Source organism: Papilio xuthus, unplaced genomic scaffold (assembly GCF_000836235.2).
Source record: "Papilio xuthus unplaced genomic scaffold, Pxut_1.1 DF827679.1, whole genome shotgun sequence".
In the NCBI taxonomy this organism is placed as follows: domain Eukaryota; kingdom Metazoa; phylum Arthropoda; class Insecta; order Lepidoptera; family Papilionidae; genus Papilio; species Papilio xuthus.
In genome coordinates, this window is record NW_013530970.1 from 4,304,965 (window position 1) to 4,324,856 (window position 19,892).

The 19,892-nt window shown below is 32.8% G+C and overlaps 1 protein-coding gene across 3 annotated transcripts; it reads left to right on the plus strand.

Annotated features, from left to right (window-relative positions):
* Window positions 1-120: 120 nt before the first annotated feature.
* On the plus strand, window positions 121-18,533 carry coro (protein coronin). 3 transcript variants are annotated; one of them, XM_013312406.1, is made up of 13 exons: window positions 121-223; window positions 477-635; window positions 1,190-1,387; window positions 11,966-12,088; window positions 12,405-12,548; window positions 12,846-12,976; window positions 13,198-13,305; window positions 13,839-14,013; window positions 15,569-15,632; window positions 15,704-15,792; window positions 16,241-16,381; window positions 17,209-17,424; window positions 17,857-18,533. In XM_013312406.1, exons 1-13 carry the CDS (start codon window positions 179-181, stop codon window positions 18,052-18,054), a joined length of 1,791 nt encoding a protein of 596 aa, XP_013167860.1. In that variant the 5' UTR covers window positions 121-178; the 3' UTR covers window positions 18,055-18,533. The 3 variants fall into 3 exon arrangements, with proteins under 3 accessions (XP_013167860.1, XP_013167861.1, XP_013167862.1); XM_013312407.1 differs by having other exon boundaries at window positions 17,230-17,424; XM_013312408.1 differs by lacking the exons at window positions 121-223; window positions 477-635 and adding an exon at window positions 865-1,046.
* Window positions 18,534-19,892: the final 1,359 nt, after the last annotated feature.

Below are 19,892 nucleotides of genomic sequence, written 5' to 3' on the forward strand. Positions count from 1 at the left end.
ATGTTCATCAAATCATGGATTTCTTCCATTTACAAGCTCAAATAGTTTCAATTTCAGAGACCGTTTAAATCTTTTGGAGGTAGTGAAGACATTATTGTATATTAAAATACCTAATTACCCACTTGAACTTCATACACTCGTGTTAACTTCCGATGCAATTATTTTTAGTGAGATTTAAATGAATATTACCATGAAAGAAACTGAAAAAATGGACGTTGACAACGTAAGTACCCGCATGCTTAATAATTGTTATCTTTTCGGTAATGTACAGTATGTATAATAGTATATTTCTCGTAACATTTACAGAAAATGAAAGAAGTTTCAAAGCTCCTTTACCACTGTTACGTTTATACATACAATCTTGATGATTTTAAAACGGTTTTGCAAAATTTGGAATTTAATTTACCGCCTTTTTATCTATAATGTCTTATAAATTAAATTATTTTGATATTACATTATAATTTAATATTTTTCAGGAAATACGAAGACACAATAGTTTTACTAGTCCTGGTACTAGGCGAGCACCTGTATCAAAAAGAGCTGGGAGAGAAAGATGTCACAGTTATCATGCACAAGTTTTTAATTCATTTGATTCTTCAGACAAGAAAATATCTATTGCGAATCCCAATCCCAAGGCAAGTGAAAAAGTGTGAAATGAACGTTAATTTTGAACGCTGTCGTTACTGCATCTTTGACATTTAAAAAAATGCGTTCATTAATATAATTGTAAAATTTAAATTATATGATTTAAAATTTTACTTATAGTCTTAATATTTATGTTATAAAATATGTATAAACCTAATAAAGCACTATAAACTACAATAAAAGCTCATTACGCTTTTATTGAGTTGTTTAGTTCAGAACTGTACCAGCAAATGCAGTAGATGTAGGCATTACCAAATATGGAGTTCGCTCGTTTTCCCAACCGTCCTCCCTTCGAACCCTAGTAGCTCTCAAATTTATTTTCTATTAAATATCGAGTTATATTCAAATGTTTTCATTGAACTGTTTGGTGTAAATATTATAATTTCTTCTTTTATTTAAAAGTGAGTTCATATTATTGTTATTTAAACGAATGTCAATATAGGTCAAAATATATGTGCGTTTAGGTTATGTTTTAGGTGGATAACTTAAATAATTCATAATTTAGTTTGTGGTGTTGTTAAACGTTAGGACTTTTGTTTTGCAGATGTCGTTTAGGGTGGTCCGTAGTTCTAAATTCCGCCACGTGTATGGCCAAGCCCTGAAAAGGGAACAGTGTTACGATAACATCAGAGTGTCCAAAAGTTCATGGGATTCTACTTTTTGTGCCGTGAATCCAAAGTTCCTGGCCATCATAGTAGAATCTGCTGGTGGAGGCGCTTTCATTGTTCTACCACATAACAAGGTATGTAAGATTTTAAATTCTTTAAATTTTATTCGAAATATTATAGCAAGTTTTTGTGTTTCTACATGGACATTCAAAATTTCATAAACTTTAATTACTTTGTATTATTTAAATAAATTCTATTATTTCAATGTAAAAGGTTATTGGCAAAACTGAAACAAAGTTACTTTAGTAATTCATCTAATTTGAAAATCCTTTATTTTTAAATCTTTAAGATTTGATTGACATAATTTATGTGATATTAATTATTTTTGGGGTACAATTTGTCACCACAAACATTATTAAGTATAATTTTTGTGTTTATTTAATTTACTGCATACTAATTTGTCGTTTTGAATTTAAATATTTTTTTAAAATCATAAACATGTGTAAACATTTGTTTTAGTGAATTTATTAAAAAGTCTGTGTGATAGCAGTAGTAGTAGATCAACGATTTCCGCTATTTCACTCTACTTATTTGAAAATCTTGGAAGAAGTATTTGTTAGTTACAAGTAGTAAATATTACAAGTAAAATAAATTTAAAATTGCACTATAGAACCTTAAATTGGCATTTTTTTTCTAAACTTAATTGGTAAAAAGTTAAATTATTATGGATGACTATTTTAATGTAAGAATAATTTAACTATGAATAACGCTACACATCCTCATACAGTGAGAAGCAGTTTTTTGATGTATTATTCTAAGTCACGTTTTCTTTTTATCATTATTTCTTAGTAATCTTAAAAGTTATTGAATACCTACAAGTCAGTTGATATTTGGTGAATGAACTTTAATAATGTGAATCATGAAACTTGAGTAATTAACCGATAAAGAACTATTGGATGCTTATACAGAATTAAAATATCTTTTTATTTCTTACTTGCTTGCCCTTTATTACAATCACTAACCTCTGTATATGGACAGGCTATAAGTCATGGTATTTTGTGCCTATTTGATATTCGCCATTTTGGTACTGACAATAACGGTTGATAGTGGTGATGATTCAAACTAATAATAGAAATAGAATATGCCATTAATAACATCATTAGGCATATTTCAGTTGGAATAAAGCAAAAGCTATCATTTCGAAGTAACAACCTATCTGTAAAGAGAGATCAGAGGTTGCAATGCTCTCAAAATAATGACAGTACAATCAAAATGAATGTTAAAACTGAAAAACAATGTTTTTTATAGGCCCTGACTGATATGAAATCTTAGTTCTTACAAATATTATAAATGTGAAAGATTGGATTCATGGATGGATGGATGTTAGTTAGTAGGTATCATGAACGGTACCAAATTCTTAGTGAACAATTTTAGTATTTAACAGCATTTAATTGGTGATGTTTTACTGTTTTTACTCTGTCACTAAAATTATAAATGTGATTGTTTAGAGGGTGGATGGATGGATGTTTGTTGTGATAGAATGGCTGAACAAATCTCAATGAAATTTGGCATAGATGTAGAACAAAGTCTTGAAGAACACATAAGCTAAGTTTTTTATTCCGCGTGGACGGAGCCTCCGGCGAGAGTTATTACAGCTACAAGTAATATAACATAGCTTTTAGGAATGTTTTGTTTATTTTTCTGTAAACTAATCTCGACCTTCAGAACGTAAATTAAGTGTTTAAACATTATCAGAGTTTGTTGTCAGGAAAGTTATTGTTATGTGTAATGCATTGGTATTTTTTTATCTTCACATTTATCAGTAATAGAACGAAGCTAATGTGTCATGTATTCCGGTACCGAATTACCCAATCGTTCATATATTATCTGTGATGCATTTGAAGGAAACTTTTTTTTAACAGCGGAACAATGCGACGAAGCCTCGTATGTGATAGGGCATTGTACAACTGATAGGGAACAATAGCTCGATGACAATGGAAGTACCAACAATGTTTACTAACTTTTTGTCGAGATTCTTATGTTGTTACTACATTGGAATGCAAACGAAGGTGCCCCCGGGTATTTTTAAGTGTTTCCTTTCCCGCGCTTTTTGTGGAACGACGGTTATGCATTTCAAATGATACGAATTAGTAATTGTTTTGGGCACACTAAATTATAATTTTCGATGAATGATACTAATGAACGATGAATGTAAAGTAAATTAACGTTACGTAAAAATATCTAAAAATACCTTAAAATGCTGTCAGGCAAGTAAAAAATGAAATTATCTAAACAAGCTAAGTGGCTTGGAATTAAAACTAGAAAGTGTCAAGTAAATGTAAGCCTTAACATGTTATGACATCTGTCAGCGTAATGTTATTATGATGAATCAAGAAATTGGATACCAGATTATATAATTAGCATGACAAATCTCTTAATAATTTTACGACTCAGTAGGTAATTAGTTTCATATTCACGATTAACAGTCGCCCGCAAGTCTGCACAGAAGAAACTAGCCTTTAATATCGTAGTATACATCAGCTGCCTTCCAGTCAAAATCGCGAAAAAATCCGAAGATTTTACAGACCAAAACCGCCTTGCGGACGTGCACAATAAAATAGAAAAAATATTGATTTTCGTTATGTTATAACGCTTAACGCTTAAAGCAACGTAAATACATCATGTTGGCGAATGTTAATTTTTTTTCGGTGTTACATACATACACTCCAATTTCATTACTTATATAGATAGATGATTATGTATGTCCGTTCTGCTATGACACCTGCAGTCAGCTTAATCGATTTTAATGGTGACGCGTGTCATTGAATAATGGTGTCGGTTGATATTATTCGTTGTAGTGGACGAATAAATTATTTAACGCTTTTATAAAACAATATTAGAATGCCCTTAACTCATTGCGTAAATTATTATGAGAAATTTAAATATAATACATTAAAATCTGCGTGTCCATACCAATTTTTTTTAAATCTTCTTTTTTAATAGTAGAAATATTCGAAGGTATACTATAAATATAGAACAGCCTCATGGATCTCGCTTAAATGTGACATAGATGTAGAACATAGTCTGGAAGAACACAAAGACTACAAATTAAGTTTTTTTTTAAATTTCGTACGTAGTCGCAGGCGATAGTTAATCATTTTATAGTTTGTTTGCAAAACATGTTATTCTGTAATACAGCTGATAAAACAATGTTTTCCAATTAATTTGTTTGTTGTAATAAGGAAAACTTTGGTAAACAGCTATCAGCCACAAACTTGAGCCTTGCGACGATCAACTATTGTGGGTCAAGTTCATTAGATTCAGTAAATTACTGTATAAAGTGTTGCGTAGAATTACATCTCGCCGTGTGCCGAAATAGATTTCAAGGCGCGGTGTATACTTAGGCATCCTACAACTGAAAATATCCTGGCTGTATAACGCGTGTTATATGCATCAGTAACCGTTGGTTTCTCTGACTAAAATCCCCGTTGAAAACAAAATGTTATGTCTGTTTTGTCAAGGATAAAGACAGGGATGGCTTAATTTTGACAAAATACACAAATCGAATCTTACTTCTTGTATGGATGAATGTTTGTTAGAAGGTATGGAAAAACGACTGCATGGATCTAGCTGAAATTTGGTATAGATGTAGAAAGTAGCCTGGAAGAACACATAGACTACTAATTAAGATGTTTCTTAATTATGGCTTGTCGGCGTCGCAAGCGACAGCTACCAAGTAATAAATCCCTTCAAAACAAGTGAGAGTTATGTGTTATAATTTACGATAAGGTTCATTATATTATTGTTACCGGATTTAACTTGTACTTAGCTTATTATGATAAGAGAAGAAATCAAATGGTGGTCGTAAAATATTTACATATAATTGTTATCTGTCAATCCGGGTTTGTTTAGTTTACCTACGTTTAATTGTCTATAATTTAATATAGAACTTCTGTGTATGTTTTGTCCAGAGTAAACATTGATATTATAAAAGTACGTTCCCGATTATGCTCTTGGTTTTTATTGGCTTGGATATTCTACGTGCGAAGCTTTTTCTCTTCCTTCTATATTTTTCTTTCGCTTGAAATAAAAGATTGTCTACACAATTGTGTACCTTTTTCTATTTTTACAAATATATGAATTAAAATAAACTACATGACATCCGATTTTATCAAGTCATTCGTGACGTTTTTATCTCATTTAAAAACACCTCACGAAGCAATAATCCGTGATCGTGCTCTATTATTAGATTTATTATATTTTATTTACAAACGTTTATTTAATTTTGGCTCTGCGTTGAGTAATAATTCGCGCGCAGACGATCGAGGGCCGGCCCACGCGTGGAAAAAGCGCGGGAACACGGTGCCGCGCGCGCAACGCTCCTTGTCTATGATTTATTAAAAAGATTTATGGCTAATTGTATAAATATAGATTCATTTAATCATAGTTTTAAATAATTGTGACTATCTGTGTGTTTTTGGCAATTTATACATCAAGACATGTGATATCATACTCTGTTATAGGGTGACTTGGTACGTTAGTGAACTCTAAATGGTTATTATTAATATGGCTAAACAACTTATTTGGCTGATATAATTTTGCTTACAAAGTCTATTACATATGTAGCCATTTTATGTCTTGGTTAGTTAATTCTCATTCCAATTGATCAGACAATATTGTCAAATATCTTTTCAAAGAAGCTCTAGTAAAAACTAATTAGTCTAAATACTTCGGCGGTACTAATTTTAGTAATGACTCTTGTGTTTATCACTTATTATGTAGTTAGCTTGTGTATTTTGTGTCCACATTTGTCAGAAGTATACTATTATTGTGTTAGATCTTTGAAATGTGTCATGAGGCGACGACCAGACGCCTATTTCCCTTCCTACTCCTTTCTTATGAGGAAAAGATGGGAAGAGGATGAGACAGGAGATGACCCATAGGTAGGGAAAATATTCTATTTCTGTGCGTCCTCTTCTCCGTAGATTAAAGGTAGGCAACGCATATGCAATTGCTGATGTCTATGGCCAGCGGTTGCTTCGCTATTTTGGCGTAATCAGGCGGTTTTTGAATATTAAATATCAATATAAAACCATATTTGGTACAGTAAAATCTCCGCATTCGCGGGTGTTGCGTTAAATGTTCCGCAGATACAAAAACTGTAAACATATATTATTTTTGTGAACCCGTGATTAACGCGACCGCGAATATAGAGATCAAATCAACTAGTCGCTATCACTTTTGATATCTATCGGTTGTCATTAATATGAACTTGACCGATACAAGTGAGAAACAATTGTAAAGGTTAAATAAAGTCAGGGATTTTATATTACCAAGAAGAGTAGGTTATTAGGAGTTTTTTTTTTGAACAAAGGTCATCCATATTTCATGTTTTATACACACATATCTTATCGTTGACTTCCTTCGTGACTAATTTGCTAAGTATGTCCTTTTCCAAAGACCAATGTCATATTAATAGTCTACAAAATGTAAGGATTATACAATTAATATTGTAAACCATGGCCTACAGTAATCATGTTCTAGATTGATCGTGGGTTTCCGAGACCAAAATCTCCGTTTAATATTGTTACGTTTTATCTTATCTGTGGTACAAAATATAGGTAAAATATGACATCTCAAGATGTGAATGAAGGTTATTTTTTTTCTCTTTAGATAAAAATGTTGATCTTGTTTGTTTTGAGTGTATGTTATTACTTCTTACTTCATTACTTATCTTTATAGTAAAAAAGATAAGATATTTTTGTCTTCAAGACAATAAACCAACTTATAAGAGTACATTTGAATGGGTTGTGTACACAAATATTATTTTTGTATTTTAAAATTTCGTACTGGTGATTTCAACTGATTTTTGTCAATATTACTCGTATTCAAATTATGTACTGTTTATAAACATATTTTCCAAGATGGTTACATCTTACTAATGTTATAAATGCGAATGTTTAGATGGATGGATGTTCACATAGGATACTATTTACTACAAATTAATTTTTATTTTTGATCCTCGCGGAAGGAGACAAGGGCGACAGCTATTTGTCTATGAAATACAATTTTGAAATAAATTTCTGAATCATAGATCAAGCAAAGAATTTACGATAGTAGTACTAGACGACGAGTCTTCATATGTCCCTCTTTTTCTGTGACACGAAACATTGTCAGCATTTCTATAACAATGTTTTCTGTTGGTACTGTTGAATAATTTTCACACGTTTTATTTATATTGTGCAATATATTTGTGCAATTTAGCTTACACTGCACGTTGAAATCAACCATGTCTAGGGTTGTCACCCATTCGATATGAGTTTGGCAACGATGACTTTCGGTAATGGCGTGATACAAGTCACTGACGATTTTCCGTCATCCTGTAAGGTTCGAAGGAGGTTAATTTTTTGTGGCCAGTATTAGGGTTTACATTTCTTGTATGTTGGCAGCCCTATGCGTGTCTCATCAATAACGAACACGTATTATCCGCGTTGTTGATACTCTTCAGGTTTCTGACACGCGAGCCGTGCAGACTCATGCCAAGTTTTGCAATATTAATCATGTCGCAACGTTTGTTTTAAATCAAAATGTATTAATAAGTCAGTGGGTCATAATTAGTCATCATGAAAGTATGGATAACCTAATTTTTGATACTGTACTACCTAATATTAGATGTATTGAAATATGTAGGAATTAGAATAGAGGTAAGTAGCACTGATATACAAATGAAGGTGTCATGATGGCGAACGTATTAGCAACATCTAGAGGCAACAGATATTAACAATTTAAATGCCACCGATTCGACCATTTTTTATAAAAGAGGAACACGCAATTGACAAATATATTTGCAGATTTATAGATGTGCAAGAAGCGAACGAAGTTGTCTTGAATGATAGCCTTTTAGTGTGCAATAGTACATATTTTGGGTCTATTTGCGACACGCGATCGTGTCATTTCAGTTCTAATTGGCTAATCACGTCATCGCCGCAATTCGTAATTGGCTGTAATTCATCATTTGCTATGTTGACACTAGTGTTTGGAAAAGAATCAGTGACCTGCTTTGCCAGAATACGTACAAAAAGACATGCTTTCTTTTGTTTGGTCACCTTTCAACTATTGCGGCTTATTTTACCTCGTTTTTCTCTCTTACTTTGTTTTGTTTTTAAAAGTTTTCTAACCGTGGGTTTCAGTAACCGATTTAAAACATATTATTATCTCTGTGTTGTATAATAATGACATTGATGGCGATATGTTTTATACAGATATTTTTATTTCCGAAACCAACGGTTATTCTCTTGCCATTACGCTTAATCATAATAGGAAATTGAATAAAAATATTTATCATAAAAGTCGCTCAATTGACATTTAAAATGTTGCCATTAACAAAACTGTCGTAAAGTGCTATTTAGCAATAAAAATGGTAAAGTTGAAATGGCAACGTGCTATTGTGCAGGAGTAATAATCGAGAATTGGCGTCGCGCCATGCATCGCCAACTATAGCACTCGATTGTTGGATCAAATATTTGGTAATCAATAAGTTTGACCAAATGATTGTTGGTCTATAAACCAACCAAAAAAAATTAGAAATTCCATTTATATTTTTTACTGGCTGACAACGCAATTATCTATGGATTCATTTTGAATAGTTCTAAATACATATACGATACATAGTTACGTTATATACAGAGACACTAATGTTTCAATAACAAAAAAATCTAAATCGAAGCACCAGGGGGACTTACGCGGTGACACACATAAAAAATACCTTGTAATTGGTAACCTCCTTCTTTTTGAAGTCAGAACATGTCTGTTTTTAAACAGTCTTTGATTAGAATTTTTAAATTGTTCTTTTACAATTTCTCATTTCTATTAAAGACTTATATTTAACTAGCTGTTACACGCCACTCAGTCCGCGTGATTGTCTAAAAAAAAAATTGAAGTGGAATACCCTTAACATTTAGGTGAATGAAAAAATGATGTTGGCCGATTCTCAGACCTACTCGATATGCTCACAAAATTTCATAAGATCGGTCAAGCCGTTTCGGATTAGTATGGGAACGAAAATTGTGACACGAGAATTTTATATATAAGAAGATTAAACACTAAGAGACTGTTTAATTAATGAGTTAAAACTGTAAGTGCGGCTGTTAAGAACATTTGCTATAGTTTTTGTCTTTTTTTAGGTAGACCACTATGATATAATTATCTGTAGGACGTTTAAGATGGAATTTTTATACAAATTATAGTCCGTGGGCGAATATCAGTATCAACTGCTCTTGATTTGAGCTATTTGTGTGTCACGTAGTCTCAATTTGTTACACTTAGGTCTTCTTCCGACGATGGTCGTAAATAGCTTATGTTCTTTAAATAAATAACAGTAAACAATCATTATTTAACAAGCTTTATGAGTCGTACAATTTTATACGGAGATGTTATAAGGTGACGGTAAAATATGATAAGCACTGATTTAAATAAAAATATTAACGTAAATATTATTTTTTAAGCTTGCAAATTCGGATTTAAAATTAAGTTTTTTTTTTATATTATACAATATTTCTTAAAGACATTATTAATTACAATCGAGCAAGCGCGAATGACGTGCTTTTGTTACAAAGTCCTGTGTCAAAATGAATGTGAGACACAAACGTCGACATTTTAGTAAGGCCAGTGTTGGGTTAATACACTGGCTCGTTTCCGGATTTTCTTCCTTACATTACCTATTTATTGTCTACTAGCAGTGCTCGCGATTTTGTTCGCGTGTCCTTTCTCAGCCTTTGGATTATCTGTGTACCAAATTTCATTTAAATCGGTTCAGTAGTTTTCGCGTGAAAGCGAGACAGACTCGCGCGGTTTCATAATGAATCTTGTTAGATACACTGAGCAAGTCCTTTGGGATGATATTGTTTTTTTTTAATTTTTGAGTAATAATTATTTCGACCTACATGTATTACTGGCCAGAAATACTGCGCCAAAATATGTACAATCGCTAGGTAATTATGCGCTCCGTCTAATTATACTAACAACTTTCACTTGAAAGTTCTATGCGAAACGTTTCTCTGGCATTGCCAAAAAAACTTGCTGTCTGATTTATAAATGATACGATCTATTCCAGTCATTAAATTAATTATTATAAATAATTACGAGTAAATTATAAAAGAACATAGTCTATTATTAAAGAAGGAAAAAACATTTATAAAATACTAGCTGTTACCCGTGACCCCATCCGCCCTGAAATAAAAAAACTTAAGTATGTAGTCTATGTGTTCTTCCAGACTATGTTCTACATTTCTGCCAAATTTAATCAAGATCTGTTGAGCTGTTCCGCAGATACTTTCAAACAAACATTCGAACATTCGCATTTATAATATTACTAGCTGTCGCCCGCGACTCCGTCCGCGCGTGATTAAAAATAGATGTTGGGCGATTCTCAGACCTACTCAATATGCTCACAAAATTTCATGAGAATCAGTCAAGGCGTATCGGAGGAGTATGGGAACGAAAATTGTGACACGAGAATTTTATATATAAGATAGTAAGACGGATAAATATTACTGTTCATTTTGTAATCAATGTTTGTTTGGTAACAGAATGTTACTAGTTTTTGTAGAAAAAAAAACAAATAAAACTATTCTTATACTATTACAAATAAACATTCCAATTTTATCCAACATTGGCACATTGGATATTGTTTGACGCCAACTATTGGATCAAATGTTTGATGCTAATGGATAATTCATCGATTTTAAAATTGTTATGTTAACGTTCTTACAAGCAGAAGTTCTCGTGCTTTTTAATTAGAAAATTACAAAAGCCACAGACGTGTTATTCCTACCCTATTTAATGTTTAATAATGGCCAAATAATTTGGCATATCGAAATTAAAACTTAACTTATAAGATTTTTGGCACAAAGCTATTATTGTCTTGTGTATTGTGACTAGGTATTTAATTTGAGAGAAATGACGTCACAAAATTATAAGACCTCAGGTCATTCGAAGTCAGGTCCTCGTGTACAGTGACCTATTGGGAAAGGTATATTGGGGAAACTCGGTCACTAATGTTACCTTTACACTTTAGTGTTTCATAATAACAAGAATCGGTCGCGTAAATTAAAAATAAACAGTCGAACGTTGCAGAACCGGGTCAGAATATACTTAGATATGACACACCTGCGTAGCAACAGCGGTGCAGCATTTCCAGCTGTGTGGAATGCAAAACATTCAACGTAATTCGGATATTTCCACGGATAGAGTTACTCATTGAAATACTCCTTAGTGATAGATTAGCTGAGTAGTGTATTAGGTATAAAATGTTTACTTCAATCAAATTAAATCTTACTTCTTACTAATATTAGAAATGCTAATTTTTCTATGGATGGATGAACGTCTGAACGAATCTCGATGAAATTAAACATACAAATAGAACATAGTCCGAAAGAACTCATATGCTAATTATGTCTTTTTTAATTCCGCGCATGCGGAGTCGGCAGCGACCGCTAGTGTCTTCTTCATATTTTTATCATAAAAATATCACATACTTTTACTTTTAATCAGTAAAAAATAAATAAATTACGTCAGCAACAAAGATATACATAGTGAGAATTTTGAATAGTCATGTTATACCAATCTACCCTACCCCTTTTAAATCCTTCGTATTATTTTATTATCTTTGTTTAAATAACACAATTTTTAAATATACATGTATTTGTTTGAAGGTTGGTCGGATACCAGCGGACCACCCATTGGTGGGCGGGCACAAGGGTCCGGTGCTGGACATCGCGTGGTGTCCCCACAACGACAATGTCATCGCTAGCGGCTCAGAGGACTGCGTTGTCAAGGTAACGTGACGTCATACCTTGAACAAATTGGAGTTTATTTCCCAGTTACCTTATACTGACTTTAGTATGAAATCCCTTCCTATCTTCTTCAGCATTTGTCTACTTCTCCTTATAATAGTCTGCTAACGTATTCTTTTACTATAAGTTAAACATTGCTATCATTTTTTATGTAGGCGCCATCTAGTAAAAAAATGTAACATTCAAATACCTTACATTGCTTATTACTATTATTTACTTATATACATATTTCAATTAAGAATAGATGCTATAGATTCTTAGTGAATTTTCATTATCTGACACTTCGTTCTGTTCTCAGGTGTGGCAGATCCCAGACGGTGGTATATCAAGGACGCTTACCGAGCCCGTGGTCGACTTGGTGTACCATCAGCGCAGAGTGGGGCTCGTGTTGTGGCATCCCACCGCTCAGAATGTACTCCTAACTGCTGGTTCTGATAACCAGGTAAGTTTTTAATCTGTTAGAAGTCTAATCTGAACAATACTAGTACTAAGTACTACTAATCTATATATATAAAAATCAGTTGCTGTTCGTTAGTCTCGTTAAAACTCGAGAATGTCCGAACGGATTTATCTTATCTTGGTCTTGATTTGTTCGTGGAGGTCTAGAGAAGGTTTAGAATGTGAGAAAAATTCGATTTTTTTTAATTACGCGCGGACGGAGTCGCGTGCGACAGCTAACAATGACCAAATATTTTGTTATAGTCATTGTATTAGGTAAAATAAACATGACTTTTATTAGATCGCGATATGGAATGTTGGCACTGGTGAGGTGCTGCTGAGCCTCGACTGTCACCCTGACCTCATATACTCCGCCTGCTGGAACTGGACCGGATCCAAGCTGCTGACCACCTGCCGCGACAAGAAGATCAGGTATATAACGACTTTGTCTTTAGTGAAATGGCATGAACATCTCTGCGAAAAAATTCAACCCACCTTAGGCTAGTATGGTTGACTATAGCCTTATCACCCCTAAATTAGGGTAGGCTCCGAGCCCTTCGGACGTATAGTGAGCTGATGATGATGAAGGTGAAAATGCTATGGCGATATTATTGTTATACAGATTAACACTAATTAACAATATATATTTTCAGGATAATAGACCCGCGCAAGGGCGAAGTGGAGGCGGAAGCGATAGCTCATGAAGGTAGCAAAGCCTCACGCGCCATATTCCTCAAACATGGCTTGGTATTTACAACTGGGTGAGTCTTTTTCCCACAAAATATAAGTAATATATCACTAGATTAACCGTGGGTGTCTCAAACTAAAATCACTATAAAAATCCAAGTCTTTGTCTTTGACAAAACGGCGGTAACAAGTTTTTAACAAAAATTTTGGTGTCAGAAACCCACGATAAATCTTGCATCTAGAATTTGAATACGATACAAAACATGTAGTTCGTTTGATAACTACTGTTATCGAACAAGCGCCAAAATATAAATAGAGTAGTAGGAGATATATAATCTACTTAAGTAGTTAGTTTTTAAGTTTTCTAAATTAACAAATAACTGGGACCTACCTGCAAGTACTATCTTTTTAATAAAAAAAGAAATATCAAAATCGGGTCATTAGGAGCTAAGTTATGGGGTCTCATACAAAAATGCATACGAATTGAGGATTCCCTTTTTAAATACGAAAAATTTTGAAATTGTAAGAAAGAGAGGTATATATGAGTAACAGAGAAGGAGTGATAACCTGTAGTTGATACATTGGTGTTTTTGTTGTATATGAACAGATTCAGCCGCATGTCTGAGCGTCAGTACACACTGCGCACGCCGGACGCGCTCGGCGAGCCGATTGTTACTGTGGAGATTGACACCAGCAATGGTGTCATGTTCCCTCTCTATGATCCTGATACAAATCTGATATATCTGTGCGGCAAGGGTGACTCTGTTATACGTTACTTTGAGGTAAGTATTTTTAGACATTTTTTTTTTATTTCATAAGATGGCAAACGAGCGAGCGGCCACCTGAAATCGCTGAAATAGCGAAGTGACCGTTGCCCATAGACATACGTAATTGCATATGCGTTGCCTACCTTTAATCAACGGAGAAGAGGATGCACAGAAATAAAATATTTTCCCTTTCCATGCATCCTCTCATCCGGAAAGTCCACTTCCACTTCCCAACCTTCCCTTATAAGAAAAAGGGTGGGAAGTGAAAGAGGACTAAATAAGGCCTCCGGGACGCACACTCATCAGACTACGCGGAATTGCTTCCACTTGACGCCTGTCTTCTGTGTGGTCGTGGTATTTCACCGGGCGGGCCGGGCCGATTCGTGCGAAGATGTTAAAGCAGACTCTACCACTGTTAAATTAATCTTAGAACTATTATAATTACTTTGAATCCTTTGCCTCGAATAACGCGCTTTCATTACAAAGTCAAGTGTCAGAATGATTAGTGAGGGGACATAAACGACATTTTAGTAAGGCTAGTGTTGCGCCGATACACGGACACAATGTCGGATTTTCTTCCTAACAGTATTTACCGTTGGTTTCTGAGGCCAGATTCTCTGTAAGAAATATATCGTCATCCTTGTCATCTTTGATAAAACAGAGATCATATGTTTTAAACGGAGATTTAGGTCTCGGAAATCCACGCTTAGTAATTCTTTGGTGTACTAGCCTATGTGTTCTTGGAAACTATGTTCTACATGTATGTCAAATAAAAAAAAATTACATTTGAAGCAAATCTTATTTCTTACCTATAAACGCGAACGAACGGCTCCTTGGATTAAGCTAAAATTTGCTCAATAGATACAAAACTTAGTCTTGAAGACTACATAAGCTACTAAACTATATAATCCCGCGCGGACGGAGTCGCAGGCGACAACTAGTAGTTTTAAAAATGTAAATTAAAATATCTCAGATAAGAAAAAATAGTTTCAGATAGATTACTGCGTTCATTAGTTACTATCTCTTAACTATTGTAACTGATCTTATGTTCAGTTCAGCATATCGCAAGGGCATACGCTATATGATATACTAAGGTCATATATATCTTGTTTATATAAGAAATCAATTAAAAATATCTAGTTTATTTGTATTTAGAACTCGACTGTGTCAGTTGTAATTGTAGGTAGTTGGAGATTTTTTTTTTTAATTTTAAAAAAATAGTTGTCCGCGACTTCGTTCGTGCGAAATTAAAAAACAATAGTAGCTTTTGTGTTCTTCCAGACTATGTTCTACATATATGCCAAATTTCAACAAGATTCGTTCAACCGTTCTGGAGATACCTTCCAACTAATATCCATCCATACATCCAAACATTTGCACAACTTAGAAAAAATGTATTATTGTTGTTTTTACATAAAAAAATATTTAAAAAATAAAAGATGTCACTTTATATCGTGAGGTAATTAATGTTTAATATGTTTTATAATTAAATAGATAAAAAAACAGGTTTTAATCGTTTTTTAATAGTCTGTTATTGTATTTTTTATTTTACGCACTACTTCTGCACCAGGTGACGCCGGAGCCTCCGTTCGTTCATTACATCAACACCTTCCAGACTCCGGATCCTCAGAGAGGTAAATAAAATCATAATATAAGGGAAAATTTATTTTTACGAGCGATTTTTTATTTTTTTTTTATTTTAAAGGTATTGGTATGATGCCTAAGCGCGGCTGTGACGTGGCTACATGTGAAATTGCCAAGTTCTATCGTCTGAATAACTCTGGATTGTGTCAGGTGAGATTTATAAAACTAAAAAAATATATATATATATATTTGATAAAATTAAAAAAAAAACAATATATTTGACTAGCAGTTGAGACTTTGTCTGTGCGAAATTAAAAAAAACTATAACAATAAATATAGCCTACTCTGGTATCGTGCAGCTTCTTTTTTTTTCGTGAAAGATTTTTTTTAATTCGTACCTTCATACAAACAATCAAATCTTTTGTCTATATATTAGTATAGATTTCAATAACTGCCCTAATTAAGCCTAAGATTACTGAAAATTATTGCTTTTAACGTTGTTTCAGTATAATAAAACAGAAAAAAAATCCATATGTAATTTTAAAATAAAAAAATTGCCCAAAAAATCTCACTTATTCCTCGTATACAAGTGGAAACAGTAGCTATCTCTTTCTATCACATGTAATTCTAATTATTTATCTCTCTCTAACACACCCAGGTGGTATCAATGACAGTGCCGCGTAAGTCCGAGTTGTTCCAAGAAGATTTGTACCCGGACACATTGAGTGATGAAGCCAGTCTTACTGCGGATGAATGGCTGGCGGGAGAGGACGCGGAGCCATGCACCATGTCGCTGAAGGTATACATTTTTTGGCTTATTCTGCAATTTGTTTTTTTAACAGATGTGTTGAATTTACAGATATTTGCTTTTGTATATTCGAGTGTGTTTGTTAAACCAAAGCATGGATTTTGGAAACTAATAAAGCTTGTGACCAAGAGAATTTTTAAAGTTTTTTTTTCTAATTTAATTATGACTAAGGTAATAGAAATTCTAGTTTTATCATTCATAGACAAATTTAACTTGCATTTTTTGTCTATGATTGATGTTATAAGTTTATTAATTCGATTTTTTTACTTTTAATTTGGTATCATACTAAATGTGTTTTACATAATGTGTGCAAATCTTAATTCCTGGAGTTGAAAAATTTAGCGATGTTTTGACGATTTTGTTGGCTTTCTCTTTCTAACACATTACTTTCGCCATTTTTTCTCTCATCTGACTTGATTTCTACGTGTTTTGTTGTTGTAACTAACAAACCCTGTGTGTTGTAACAAATATATCCAATAATTTTTTATATAGTCGGATGATTTTTGTTGCATTGGGGAATATTAATTCAAGTTTAAAAAAAATTGAAGAAAATTTTTTTTGTTTAACACTAAATATTTAATAATAATTTAAAAATTTACAAAAAATGTTTTTTTTTACATATTTAAAAAAAAATTGACTTAAACTAATCACAGATAAGTAATATCAAAGTAATGTGTCACATCAACCACTAGAGTATCCTTTGATTAAAAACAGTAAAAATTAAAAAAAATAGTACCGTCCCCGTAATAAGAATCGAAGCCGACAGGAATGTCAGAACAGTCACTAAAGGGTAAGGGGTTCCCCTGACCTCGCTCCAGGAACGTGCGGTCGTGGTACAGGGCGGCTACGTGTCGGGCCGCGCGCAGCAGCTCACCGTCAACAAGAGAAGCAACGCGCTCGCCACCGGCAAAGACAGGGAGAAAGAGAGAGAGAAAGACAAGGACCGCTCTCCCACCCCCGCGCAGAAGCGAGACGACAGTCAAGCTGGCACTCCCGCTTCTGCTACACCACCGCCCGCTGTTACTGCTGCTATTGTAAGTTTTATAGTATACTTTTTGCAAAAATAAAAGGCAAAGGAATTTCATAGATTCAGCCAACTAGCATCTATAAACACTCTATACATGGACAGGCTATAAATCGTGTTATTTTGTGCCTATTTGAAGTATGTTTTTTTTCGCTGACTAACTAATAATAGAGATAGAATTAACTGTCAGGAACAGCTGTCATTTCCAAGCAATGACCTAACCATTTATGGAGATCAGTCTTTAAAAACCACGATCTCAGAAATCGGTCTTTAAACATCTGTTACTTTTAATTTCTTCAGCTTACTATTTAGTTCTTTTAGAACTTGTTACAAACGTAATAAAAACTGTTCTGGTTTTAACTAGTCTATATTTTAATTTATAGATAAATATTAACTCTCAACGAATTTATTATTAAACGAAAAAAATCATGATAAATTCCAGGAGAAACAGCTGTCAGATTTGGTAGAAGAGATACGTAAACTGAAATCAGTGATCGTAAAGCAAGAGAACCGCATCAGAGCGCTTGAAGCGGCTGCCAAAGCGGCGATACTGAGCCCGCCACCACCTGAGCCCTCCCCGCTGCCGGAACATAACCACGACACACCCGTCCCTGAAACTATGGCCCCCGATGAGGTCTGAGGTACCATAGACTCTCTGTTCATGACAGCAATAGACAATTTGTATACCATAGACACAGGTAAATAATCGATGCATTTATTGACTTGTCAGATTATAAACTAATGAAATGTTTTGTCAAAATATATTCTAAAATATTTTCAGTTTACTAAAAAGCTCATTCAGTTTTATATGCATTTTGTTATTTGTTGTCGTGAAAAGTGTCTTCCGATCGGTTGCTTATACATTTGACAGTAGAGTGTTGCTATTTCTAATTAAATTTAATATCTTATATATGGCAATACATGTAAACTGTCATCCGCTAAACTGTCAATCGTTTGTGTAAAACTCAATCTGTTAAATTTAGTTAATATTAATCGAAGTCATTAAAATAAGAATACATTTTTTTAATAGAATATAAAATATATTTTGTCAATGCAATATTGATTTATGGTATATCCCTCAATATCTATATTAATCATATGTAAAAAGTTACTTGTTTATAAAAAAATTAAAAAAAAACTATTTTAATCTATGATATAGTCAACAGGGATTTTAGTGAAAATTAATTACTATCCTACTTTAAAACAATTGGTCAAATAAAACAGTGATATTCATGTACACTTTAAAGTTAGAAATTATTCAAAAAAAACTCTGTTACACACTTTTTGATATACATTTTTAAAATGCTAAAGTTTTTTCTGGTGCTGGAATTACAAACGATATTTTTATAATACAACGGTAATTATTTTTACTTAACAAAATCAATACATTTTTAACAATATCTATGACTAAGAAAAAAAGAAAAATTTATTGAATTTTCATTTAATGTCTTTGAGGTCTGTCACAAAAATTAATTTAAAATAACTAACAATCTTAAAACAAGTAATTAATATAACAAGCAAATAAAGTGGATTTAAAATTTGTTTTGTATTTAAATATTTATAAAAAATAACCTCAAAACTTTCCTGACAGCCCTCTACGATATATTTATTTATATTAGGTTTTGTACATAATTCTATAGTCTGAGTGATATAACACGTGCCTTAATATAACTGCCTAAATGACAAAAAGTTTAAACGCGAACGATTTTGACGTAATTTATTAATTTTCATTTGTTTTCGGACCAACATTTTCTATAAAATGGCGGGAATTCACCTACCTATTTAAACCGTAGTGCCGTCGCCAATTTACGTCAAGTTTGACAGTTGAATTTGCGAACAGTCAAAGTAAAACTTTTTGACGTGTGTCACAAAATTAAAAAAAAATCGTTTTGAATTAGTTGGTGATGTATGTTTTTGCATTTAGCTTTTCATTTGAAAATTTTGTGCTATGAAAGTTTTAAAAATCTTAGTCAATTTCATATTTTGCTTTATTTATAAAATATTATTAACGGTTTTTTTTTCTCATAATGTAGAGATTAAGTTTCAATAGTTTGTTATTTAAATCAAGATTTTTAAGCTACATATTTGTAAGAGAACCAATGTATCTTATAAGATGATTATTTATACAGTATGTAACATTAATTTTTAATATATTCGATGAAATTATTAAGGCTCAATATTAAATAAATTTAATTAAATATACTCTTGAAACTGTTTATTGAAGTCATCTTATAATATACAAGAAACACATACTAATTAAAAGTTTGAAATATTAAGTATAAAAAAAATATACAACTACATATATTAATTTTTTGCTTTGAAAAGAATTAATTCGTTAACTGTGTTGCCACTGCACATCAGAAATTTCTGCAGTGGTAACCCTATGGTATTTTTAACATATGAATTTTTGTTAAAATATACCATAGGCAAAATAAATCAGACTTGTGTGAGTTTGATATTTCAATGCTTTTATAATAT

Excerpts from the sequence above, each read along its gene's own strand:
- coro (XM_013312406.1), top strand. The coding sequence starts at position 179 with ATGAATATTACCATGAAAGAAACTGAAAAAATGGACGTTGACAAC. Across the intron at positions 12,977-13,197 it reads TGCCGCGACAAGAAGATCAG|GATAATAGACCCGCGCAAGG; the intron begins GTATATAACGAC and ends ATATATTTTCAG. Across the intron at positions 15,633-15,703 it reads GACTCCGGATCCTCAGAGAG|GTATTGGTATGATGCCTAAG; the intron begins GTAAATAAAATC and ends TTTATTTTAAAG.